Source organism: Echinops telfairi, unplaced genomic scaffold (genome assembly GCF_000313985.2).
Source record: "Echinops telfairi isolate 266 unplaced genomic scaffold, ASM31398v2 ScPeMD7_7457;HRSCAF=8495, whole genome shotgun sequence".
In the NCBI taxonomy this organism is placed as follows: domain Eukaryota; kingdom Metazoa; phylum Chordata; class Mammalia; order Afrosoricida; family Tenrecidae; genus Echinops; species Echinops telfairi.
This window is the reverse complement of record NW_022111357.1, coordinates 21,331,114-21,340,475: the sequence shown is the minus strand read 5'-3', so window position 1 is coordinate 21,340,475 and position 9,362 is coordinate 21,331,114. Positions and strand designations below refer to the sequence as shown.

Below are 9,362 nucleotides of genomic sequence, written 5' to 3'. Positions count from 1 at the left end.
CCTTTCTTTTCGGATAACTTGGCTCCAGGAGGCGTATGGCGGGTGGCGTAAGGGCGAGCCTCCAGAGCCGGGTCTCCACTGTCGGTGGCTTGATTGACAGGGAGTGGTCCCGTCGGATGCATCCAATATGGCAGCTTCTAGCTGGCGACCCCTGCTCCCCGCTTCCGGATTCCGTACCGCTGTCCCAGGCGACTTCCGGCAGTGCGATGGCTCCTCACCCGGGACCCAAACGGAAGTTCCGGCGGGGGCGGCCGAGGGAAGAGTGTGTCTGCGAAAGCGGAGACTGGCCGAGGTCTGAGACGCCCGCGGAGTGCAGGTACGGCCGCGGCGGGCCCCCGGGGCGGGCCCCGCAGAGCGGCGGGGCCTGCACTTGCCAAAGGGGCGGGGAGTGAGGCTGGGAGAGGCGCCCTGCAGCCTCGGGGGCGTCGGAGGAGCCCGGAAAGAGGGTGTCTGGGTGCGATGAAAGGGACTCCCAGGTCGGAAGTGGAACATCCCACCGTGGGGCGGGGGCCTCCAGGCTCCAAGAGAGCAGGCGCGCCTTTGTGGGAGAGGGTGGCCTTTGGCATTGCAGGGGACAGGAGACCCTGGGTCGGGCTGAACTTGGCGGGGAGGAGACGCCGGTCGGGAGCGTGCGCTGCAAGCCCCCGCCGTGCGGGAGGAAGGGAACCCCGGTTTAGAGAGCGAGGCCCCTCCCCTGAGAAGAGGGACCCGCCAGGGTCAGAGGTGACAGGTCTCGCCGTGAGGAGGTGCACCGGGCGAGTGGGAGGGGGGAGTGGTTAGGGGTGGGCGTTACCGGGAAGGGTGGGCACTTAAGGGCAAGTCGCCGAAGCTTCCGGGCGAGTTTGGAGGATGCTTCGCACGGGGAGGAGCCAGCGGGCCTGACATTCTTTTGTGTGTTCGGGAGTCCCAGAGCGCGGTCCGGCCAGGAGCCCAGTGGAGTCTGTGGGCAGCAGGTAGCCCCTTCAGGAAGGCCGAGTGCCAGCTGGGGAGTGGGTGGCGGAAGGGAGTCCATATGCCTTCTGAGGACAGGGGCAGCCCCCTGGGGTTCTGGGAGGGCTGTATGGGCAAGAGGGGGGCTGGAGAGGATGCGTGCTGGTGTGTGGGGAGGGGTGGGGGTGGACAGCAACTTACTTGCCTAGTGTTTCTGCCCTTCACTTCCCAGAGGGCCTTGGCGGTGGGGAGGTTCAGGGATCCAGAGAAGGGGGTGACTGGGGAGCAAGGAGGAGGCAGTTGCCCCCTGAAGAGTAGCTGGGGAAGGGGACATACCTTGATTCCCCTCAGCCTCAGCCCCAGCCCCTGCCTCACAGCCCCAGAGCCCTGCCTCTGCCCCACTCCAGCAAGTTCAAGTGCTGTGGTCCGCCAGAACTAGGAGTTTGGGACCACCAGGTGACTGGGAGCAGAGGCAGACTTGCTGCCCCCCTCGACCTCTTGTCTGCTTGGGTCCCGAACAACAGCTTGGGCCATGGGTGAGGGCAAGTCTCGGATTGAATGCCCTGTCCAGTCTAGGAGTCTCTCAGCTACCCTGTTCCACCCCCACCCCCCCATCTGCGCAGGCCCCAGCCGTGGAGCCCTGTGGTGTATGTGTGGTAACACCATGTCTGTGCCCCTGCTCACTGACGCTGCCACTGTGTCTGGAGCTGAGCGGGAAACGGCTGCGGTAAGCTCCTTCCTCCCAGGGCCATGGACCCAAAGGGGACTAGATCCCTGCAGCCTTCACCTCAGGGCTGCCTCGAGGGCTCTGGGGAACACAGGGGTGGCCAGGACGTGAAGGAAGCCGCTGGAGGCCAGGAGGCTCAGGCTGAACAACCTGTTGGGCTTTTCCCTCAGGTCCCTCGGGATGGGGCAGGGGGGCCAGAAGTGGAAGGTTCTAGAGGGGGGATGATAGCAGCCTGCTGGCCGCCTTCTTCCCCAGCTCCCGGTTTCCCTGCCTTTTTCCAGGTTATTTTCTTACATGGACTCGGAGACACTGGGTGAGTGAGCTGGGAGGGGCTGTGCCATGGGGGGAGGGGGAGCCTGCCACCCTCCCTTCTGCCCAACAGGGGGCCTCTCCCTCCTCCCTCCTACAGGCACAGCTGGGCTGACGCCCTCTCTTCCATCCGGCTTCCTCACGTCAAGTACATCTGTCCCCATGCGTGAGTGTCTCCCCAGCAAGGGAGGGGCTGAGGATGGTGACCAGCTGGGGGTGGGCTTGTGGTTTGCAGATTATCAGCTATATCCTGGGCTTGGGCCCAAGGCAGTCGGAAGGGCTCCTGCAACCTTGCTGCCTGGAGTGCGCCCAGGAGGGGTCCCAACCCCAGCCCCAGCCCGGGCCTCCCAGCACTGAAATCTCCTTGAAGCAGGACCTCCAGTGCCCCTTCCCCAAGTACTCACCCGCGGTACCGACACCCCCAGTGTCGGGCGCGTTGGGCGCTGCTTCTCCATCGTCACCACTGCCCCAACTGCTACTTCCTGCCCTACGTGGCTGGTTGCCTGGCAACACCTTAAACACAGGCTCTGCCTGCTGGGAGGGGCCCCCAGGGGTGCCTCTGCTCCCTCCCAGGCTCTCGGCTGTGGCTTCCTCCTCCCTCCTAAGCACAGGCCCTCCTTGCTGTCCCTCCTAGGCCTCGGATCCCTGTGACACTCAACATGAAGATGGTCATGCCCTCCTGGTGAGCGTGGGGAGGGAGGAGGGGGCAAGAGCCGAGGGAGGTGCCAAGGGGTTGGTCAGAACCTCCAGTGGCTGCCAATGCCTCTGCTCCCCCAGGTTCGACCTGATGGGGCTGAGCCCGGATGCCCCTGAGGACGAGGCTGGCATCAAGAAGGCAGCAGAGAACAGTAAGCCCCAGCCCCTCCCCCAGAAACAGGGGTGGCGGCCCCTTCCCCGTCCTTCTGAGGCTTTCCCCTACCCAGTCGTGCTCCCTTCCCCCAAGTCAAGGCCCTGATTGAGCACGAAGTGAAGAACGGGATCCCTGCCAACCGCATCGTCCTGGGAGGCTTCTCACAGGTGAGAAGAGGAGCGTGGCGGGGCGGGGCGGGCGGGGGGCAGCTGAGTGGTCCCCTCACGGCCCCTCCTTCTCTCCAGGGTGGGGCTCTGTCCCTCTACACCGCCCTCACCTGCCCCCACCCTCTGGCCGGCATCGTGGCGCTGAGCTGTTGGCTGCCGCTGCACCGGGCCTTCCCCCAGGTGAGTGCCCTCAAAGGCCTCGCTCCTGCCCTTCCAGCCTCCCCCTGAGTCCTGTTCTGCCCACAGGCAGCCAATGGCAGCGCCAAGGACCTGGCCATCCTTCAGTGCCACGGGGAGCTGGACCCCATGGTGCCTGTCCGGTTTGGGGCCCTGACGGCTGAAAAGCTCCGCGCCGTTGTCACACCTGCCAGGGTCCAGTTCAAGACATACCCGGGAGTCATGCACAGCTCCTGCCCGCAGGTCAGCGACAAAGGCGCACCCACCGCCAGCCCTGCCCTTCCGCTCCCTGCCCGCCAGGAGCCCTCACTCCTTCTGCCCTTCCCTCCCCTCAGGAGATGGCCGCTGTGAAGGAATTTCTGGAGAAGCTGCTGCCTCCCATCTAACAGGTGTTGGACCCCAGCTTGAGAGGGACCCAGCACACTCGGCACCATCTCAGATCTGAGCCGGTGGAGCCCCCACTCCCACTTCCTCCACCTGTCCTCTCCCACAGGCCTTGGGGCCAACAGGCCAAGGCCTGCCCAGCTTGCCCTTAATCCCCACCTGCCTCCCCCGGCACAGGCGGAGAGCTGCTTCCCTCTCCTCATTCCCTGGAGGCGGCCACCCAGCAGCAGTATTGGAGGGGCTGTAGGCAGCGGGAGGAAGGCGCCCAGCTGCTGACCCACTCACTCAGGACCTCACTCACTAGCCCCGCTTTGGCCCCCCCTCCTGTGACCTCAGGGTTTGGCCCACGGGCCCTCCCGGGCCCCACCTACTGACCCCCCAGGAACTCTGTCCAGATAATCACGTCTCCTGCCTCCTCGCCAGCTGCTTCTGAATCATGGATGTGCCCAGGGCCCGCCCCCGGCTGCTGTGGGCCACCTGCCGCTGCCTGGCAGGAGCGTTGGTCAGGGGGTGGCGTCCCCTGCTCGCCCGACCTCTGGGGCTGGGCCCACCTCCCCTGTGTGTCATCTCCTTCTTGCAGGCCTGGAGCCTGCTGGGCTGGCCGGAGGCTTGAGGTCTCCCCCAGCTGCGGCACCCACTCTGTCCCCGCTCTTGGGCCAAGGAGGCCGTGGGGGAGTAGCTGTCTGTCTTCTGTCTCCATGTGGTTTTGGGTGTTTTTCTTGTTGTGTCCCAGATTCCGATAAAATTAAAGAAATCGCTTCCTCCACTTGGGCCTGGCTGGTTCCATTCAAGGGTGAGAGCGAATGACTGTGGGGCGAGCCTGCGCAGTGTAAGAAAGCCTTTTATTTGAAATGTTGGGGAAGTGCTTCATAGCAGTAGACCTGGGCGCCTGGGCAGAGGGTCCCTGCCTCCCTCACTTGGTCCCTACTGGGTTCTGGACACTGTGGACATTTAAAGTATTAAGAGATGATTAGACGGCAGCGGCTCAGGAGATCCCCTCATGGCTGTGACTCCTGGGCAGTGGAGCTCTTGGCCTCAGGCCTGGGCTAAGTGGCCAAGCTGGGGCTTGAGGTAGGGAGGCCTTGACTTTGCCCAGAGGCTCCGGGGCCCCTAGGCTCCACTGGAGGAATGCTGGAGAGCAGGCTGTTTCTGTCTGTGTCTCTGGTCCTCGACAGGAGGGGCCTCAGGCCTGTGTGCTGAAGCCTGAAGGGTTCTGCTTCTGCCAGCGCCACAGATCCTCGCCTGCAGTAGAGGAAGCACGCAGTCAGGGCCCAGGAGGGAAGGCGGGCACACCCAGAGCTGAGGGGCCCCTTCTGAGCTCCGGGGGACAAAGCCAGCACTGGGGGACAGGCCTGGGCAGTACTCACACATCCTGTCCAGCCCTAAGGCTGCTGTCCAGCCCAGCTCCTCTCGCGCCAGGCTCGGGTTGGCATAGCAGGCGGCCACGTCCCCTTCCCGCCTCGCCACCACTTTGTAGGGGATCTGCAGCAGGACACCAGGGTGTCAGCCCAGGGCAGGGGCTTGCTCATGAGGCACGTGGTGCTCAGCGGCAAGGCAGAGCCAAGCCAACTGGGCAGCCCTTTGGCACCTGGCGGGCGACACCCAGGTGCTTACTGAGGGTTGGGGGCCTACCTTCTTCCCTGAGGCCTGCTCCATGGCATGGACCATCTGTAGCACTGAGTAGCCTGTACCTGTACCCAGGTTGTAGATCTGTCCCAGAGCAGAGGCCAGGGTTTGTGGAAGGTCCCCTCTGCCCAAGCCTGTGCCTCCCTCCTCCCCCTCCCTCCTCTCTCCTACCCGGCAACCACACTTCTCCTTCAGCTTCCTCAAGGCTGCAATGTGGCCCTTGGCCAGGTCCACAACATGGATGTAGTCCCGGACACCTGCAGAGAGGAGGTGGGGGTCAGAGGGGTTCAGTTCAACCTGTGTCTGTGCCAGTCTCTCCTCCAGGCTCTGGGGCCCTGGGCTCACCTGTGCCATCCTCTGTGTCATAGTCATTGCCAAAGACATTCAGGGCCTCCCGGCGCCCGATCGCCACCTGGTGGTGGATGGTGGCCATCAGGGCAGCTCCTCCCAGGCTCCAGGCACCGGCTGCACCCCCACCCAATTCTGGGCCCACCCGATCTCAGTCCCTGCCCTTTGACCTGAGAGACGTAAGGCATGAGGTTGTTTGGGATGCCCTGGGGATCCTCGCCGATACAGCCAGAGGCGTGGGCCCCCGTGGGGTTGAAGTACCGCAGCAGTACTGCATTCCAGGCCTGTGGGCACACAGGTGAGACGATGGGTGGTCAGCTGGGCCCTGCCAAATCTAGTGCCTCCGACCTCCTTCCCAATGCCTGCTCCATTTCTAGAAATGGCCAGGGGCAGGACCTGTTCCTAGCTTTGTGACCACTCCTGAGGGACACTTCCTTCTCCATGGGGTTTGCCCACGGTCCCTCTTCAGCCCGGGGGTGAGGAGCAGTCCTTACCGTGTCTGCCCGGCAGAGGTCCTGGACCATCTCCTCAATGAAGAACTTGGACTTGCCATAGGGGTTGGTGCAGCCCCCGGTGGGGTGGGCCTCGTCCAGGGGCAGGTACTGGGGGGTCCCGTACACGGTGGCCGAGCTACTGAACACCAGGTTCTTCACCCCGTGGGTCCTCATCATCTACAGGGGAGGGGCAGTGTCAGCAGCCTGTCTCACCCAGGACCCCCGGTGGCTAAGCACAAGCAGGCGCTTGCTACCTGAAAGGGTGGCCTGAACCCATCAGCCAGTCCAGGGGGGAAGATGAGGTAGCCTATTTCTGCCAAGATGACAGCCTTGGGAACGCCTGGGGACAGTTCTTAGTCCCATGGGGTCACTATGGGTACCCACTGTTGGAAGTACAACTGTTCAAGGCTTAAAGGGTCCACTGGGACTAGCCACTCGGACTGTGGGCGCCAGACCCACCCGCTCCAGACGTGGCCCCCCAGTGTCTGTCTCTCTCTTGGACCTGGGTCTCTCACCTCCAGAAGCTGGATGGTCCCAGTCAGGTTGACGCGGTAGTAATCCAGAGGTTTCTGCACCGACTCGCCCACTGCCTTCAGCCCCGCGAAGTGGATGACGGCCACAAAGCTGTGCTGTGGGGGCAGAGGCTGAGTCAGGGGCTGCTCTGTGGGCCTGGGCAAGTGTCCCCTGCCTGCTGGGGGAACCCACACCTTCTGGAAGAGACGCTGGAGGCCCTCTTGGTCCAAGATGTCCATTTCCTCAAACTCCACAGAACGGCCCGTCAGCTCCTGCACCCGCTGCAGGCTCTCGGGCATGGTGCCCCCTCCTGGTTGGTCATATCAACATCAGGGGAGATGGGGGCCCATGTGGCCAAGGGATTAGCTCGATGCAAACCCCGCCCCTCTGTGGTCTAGCTGGAACCCCCAGCTGCCCACTCACCACGGATGGCATTGTGGAAGTTGTCGATGACCACGGCTGAGTAGCCCGCCTCAAGCAGCTCCAGCACCGTGTGGCTGCCGATGTAGCCGGCGCCACCTGTGACCAGCACCTTCTCCGCCATTGCACCTGGCCGGGGCAGAGTCTCAGCAGTGAGTGAGCCCACCCATTGGCCCCAGTGAGCTTGTTCACCTTGGAGGGAGGTGGCAGTGTGTCTTAGTTAAAGAGTGCCTGGGAGTTAGCCCTGGCACGAGCTTGGCAGCATCACTTTCTGACCTGAGGCTAGGGCGGATCACTTAGACCAGCGGTTCTCAACCTGTGGGTCATGACCCCTTTGGGGGGCATTGAACGACCCTTTCACAGGGGTTGCCCGGTTCCTAACAGTAGCAAAATGACAGTGACGCAGTAGCAACGAAAATAATTGTATGGTTGAGGGGGTCACCACCACATGAGGAACTGTATGAAAGGGTCACAGCATTAGGAAGGTTGAGAACCACTGACTTTAGACTCGTTGGGCCTTAGTTTTTAATTTTATAAGGCGCAGCTACTAACTATACACTCTTACGTGGTGGTGTGAGGGGCTGACACGTGGGGGTCAGCTTTGGGGGCCCTGGACTGGGAAAATGGGACTCTAGGCTCTTCCCAGGGCACTGGGAGGCTGGAGAAGCCTGGGCCGAGGAAACGGGGAGCAGGACTGAAGTCCCGGAGCCGGAGGGAAAGGGTTCAAACGCCTTTCCCAGTCCCTCTGCCATCCCTCTGGGCAAAGGGTCCCTTGGCTCTGTGACTAAAAATAGCCCCTACTCCGGGCAGCCCCCTGTCTCCTCCCTCAAGGGTCAGCTGGGAGGAAGCAGGAAATACACTGTTGGTTCTCGGTGAGCAGTGCCCCAGTCTGGAGTGGACTCCGCCCCAGGAGCCCGGCTGGCTCGTCTCCTTTGCTTATGCCAGCGCTGAGCGGGCCGGGCTGGGTCACCCCAGGCTCGGAGCCAGGAATCCCGCCCACCGCCCAACTCTCGCAGAACGGGGCAGTCTGTAGACGTGGCCTTGGCCTGGGCCCCAGCACCAGGTGCGCACCTCCACCCTGAGCAAACTGCGGGGGGCAGAGCGGGGAGGGAGGAGGAAGCGCCCCAGACACTGAGGCCTTTCATGCCTTTCTCCACCCAGGTGGCCACAACCCCTGCTGGGCTCGGCCAGCTCTCTCCTTCCGGGGCGCTTCTGCATTTGGGCCTCCGAGTCCCGGGGAGGCAGGTGTGGTTACTGACACTTTCCAAAGTGGGCGATTGAGGGTCACCGAAGCGAAGTCACTCGCCTGAGGTTAAACGGCTAGTTTTCGCTACGTTAAAATCCAGCCGGGTTCTGTCCTCAAGCACTTCGCCCTCCCCGCCCTTTCGCTGGCCTCTGCTCCACTGCCCTGGACGCTGCAGCCAGCCCTACCACCCCGCCGAGCGCCCCCCGCTGCTCGGAACCCTGCAAAGCGGGCGCCAAGGGGTGGACTGCAGGCAGCCTCACCTGCGGGAGGCCAGCTGTTGTCGCCTCAAGTATCCCTAGCGTGGAGGGTGGACGCTCACGGGCGGCTAGCTGAGCTCTGGGCTGGGAGTCCGGCTGCGGCACCAATCCCGGAGTCCTCCGGGCGAGAATGAATGAACCGGGCCGCCCCGGCCAAGGCGGCGGGGACCTGGGAGCCGAGGGGGCGGGCCCGCCCGCCCCGCCCGGGCCAGACTCTGCCCCGAGAACGCGGCCAGGCCCCCCAGGACGCTCCCCGCGCGCCCCTCACCCGTCCTCCAGCCCACCTACCCTCACTCGGGCTCCCAAACCTGCTCGGGGCCAGCGGCCAGCGCGGGCGGCGGCGGCGCTGCTTCCCCGGCCCGCGCCGTGGCTCCTTTAAGAAGCCAGGGCCCGGCCAGGCCCCGCCCCTTTCCACGCCCCCACGAAAACGTGTCTGAGGGGTGTTGCTACTACGGGAAAGTGGGAGGACAAAAAGCCTCTGAAGTTCGTGTGGGTGGCTTAGATAGTCTCCGAAGTCATTGTATGTTCAGCAGTCGATGTCCACTTCTCGTTGGCGGACACTGGTTGCCCTCCCCACAAGGGGGTCAATGCTGCCTTCGGTCCAGTTTGCTTGACTGATCGGCACTCTCCTGGCCTCTGAGGTTCCGGTCCACGGCTTCCACAAGCGCTCAGCAGTCTGGTCTTTTGGATTTAAACTTTTTTTAGACGTTTTTCTTCTGCTCTATCTCGGATCTTCTATTTTTTTTTAAAGTTTAATTAAAAGATCACTTCATTGGGGGCTCTTACACTTACAACTCGTTACGATCCATCCATCGATTGCATCAGGCATGTTTGTACAGATGTTGCCTTCATTCTTTCTTAGACATTTACTTTCTATTGGGCCCTTGGTATCAGCTCTTTTTCTTGCCCCCACC

General features: G+C 63.0%; 2 protein-coding genes across 5 annotated transcripts; one reads left to right on the top strand and one right to left on the bottom strand.

The window, feature by feature from the left end:
• Nucleotides 1–241: 241 nt before the first annotated feature.
• LYPLA2 (lysophospholipase 2) lies at nt 242–4,310 on the top strand. 3 transcript variants are annotated; one of them, XM_045298929.1, is made up of 10 exons: nt 242–316; nt 1,554–1,657; nt 1,939–1,970; nt 2,067–2,132; nt 2,601–2,648; nt 2,744–2,814; nt 2,910–2,983; nt 3,062–3,163; nt 3,230–3,403; nt 3,496–4,310. In XM_045298929.1, the coding sequence occupies exons 2-10, from the start codon at nt 1,580–1,582 to the stop codon at nt 3,544–3,546; spliced, it is 696 nt and encodes a 231-aa protein (XP_045154864.1). In that variant the 5' UTR covers nt 242–316; nt 1,554–1,579; the 3' UTR covers nt 3,547–4,310. The 3 variants fall into 3 exon arrangements, with proteins under 3 accessions (XP_045154864.1, XP_045154865.1, XP_004705168.2); XM_045298930.1 differs by lacking the exon at nt 242–316 and adding an exon at nt 855–953; XM_004705111.2 differs by lacking the exon at nt 242–316 and having other exon boundaries at nt 1,288–1,657.
• Nucleotides 4,311–4,367: 57 nt separating this feature from the next.
• On the bottom strand, nt 4,368–8,755 carry GALE (UDP-galactose-4-epimerase). 2 transcript variants are annotated; one of them, XM_045299071.1, is made up of 12 exons: nt 8,737–8,755; nt 8,452–8,544; nt 6,949–7,074; nt 6,720–6,835; nt 6,528–6,641; nt 6,013–6,189; nt 5,689–5,802; nt 5,516–5,582; nt 5,342–5,427; nt 5,177–5,254; nt 4,912–5,026; nt 4,368–4,786 (listed from the first exon to the last, which is right to left on the bottom strand). In XM_045299071.1, the coding sequence occupies exons 3-12, from the start codon at nt 7,067–7,069 to the stop codon at nt 4,728–4,730; spliced, it is 1,047 nt and encodes a 348-aa protein (XP_045155006.1). In that variant the 5' UTR covers nt 7,070–7,074; nt 8,452–8,544; nt 8,737–8,755; the 3' UTR covers nt 4,368–4,727. The 2 variants fall into 2 exon arrangements, with proteins under 2 accessions (XP_045155006.1, XP_004705167.1); XM_004705110.3 differs by lacking the exon at nt 8,737–8,755 and having other exon boundaries at nt 8,452–8,606.
• Between the last annotated feature and the right edge of the window lie 607 nt (nt 8,756–9,362).